General features: G+C 61.7%; 1 protein-coding gene across 1 annotated transcript in view; it reads right to left on the bottom strand.

The window, feature by feature from the left end:
• The window catches only part of ETH_00037130 (uncharacterized protein), a gene marked incomplete at both ends in the record, with an annotated part of 1,438 nt that extends 1,192 nt beyond the window's left edge, over positions 1 to 246 (bottom strand). Inside the window, one exon of the mRNA XM_013375304.1 lies at positions 31 to 246. Coding sequence (XP_013230758.1) covers positions 31 to 246 — 216 coding nt within the window. The remainder of the gene's footprint in view (positions 1 to 30) is intronic.
• Between the last annotated feature and the right edge of the window lie 274 nt (positions 247 to 520).

Below are 520 nucleotides of genomic sequence, written 5' to 3'. Positions count from 1 at the left end.
ACTGCTGCTGCTGCTTTGCTGTTTCCGGACGGACGCCACGAGATCCGGGATTTGCGGCTGCTCGAGGAGTGCTGCGGCACGAGGCCCAAAATTGAGCTCCAGAATAGATGTAATCAGGTCCTGCTGCTGCTGCTGCTGCTGCTGCTGCTGCTGCTTCCTTGCTTGCTGACGCGAGGCCTCCTTTACTTGGTCTTCTATCCAGAGAGGGCAAGTGTGGCCCAGCGCCATGCGATTGATGAACGCCATGAGCGGCTGCTGCTGCTGCTGCTGCTGCTGCTGGAGGCCTAGGTCGGGGGGGCCAGCAGCAGCAGCAGCAGCAGCAAGCTGCTCCGCCACTGCAGCACGAAACAAAACCTCCTGCGGCACCGACAGCAGCCGCCGCCGCTGCAGGCCAGGGTCTAGGCCTTTGATGTCGCATGCAGCAACAGAAAGCTGCGCATATTCTTGATAGGAGCGCAGCGCGGGTTCTTCGAGCAGCAGCTGCTGCTGCAGCAGCAGCTGCTGCTGCTGCAGCAGCTGC

The sequence above is a fragment of the Eimeria tenella genome, genomic scaffold, assembly GCF_000499545.2.
Source record: "Eimeria tenella Houghton genomic scaffold, Eth_scaff2660, whole genome shotgun sequence".
NCBI lineage: Eukaryota > Apicomplexa > Conoidasida > Eucoccidiorida > Eimeriidae > Eimeria > Eimeria tenella.
The sequence above is the reverse complement of the archived record's forward strand: the minus strand, read 5'-3'. Positions and strand labels throughout refer to the sequence as shown.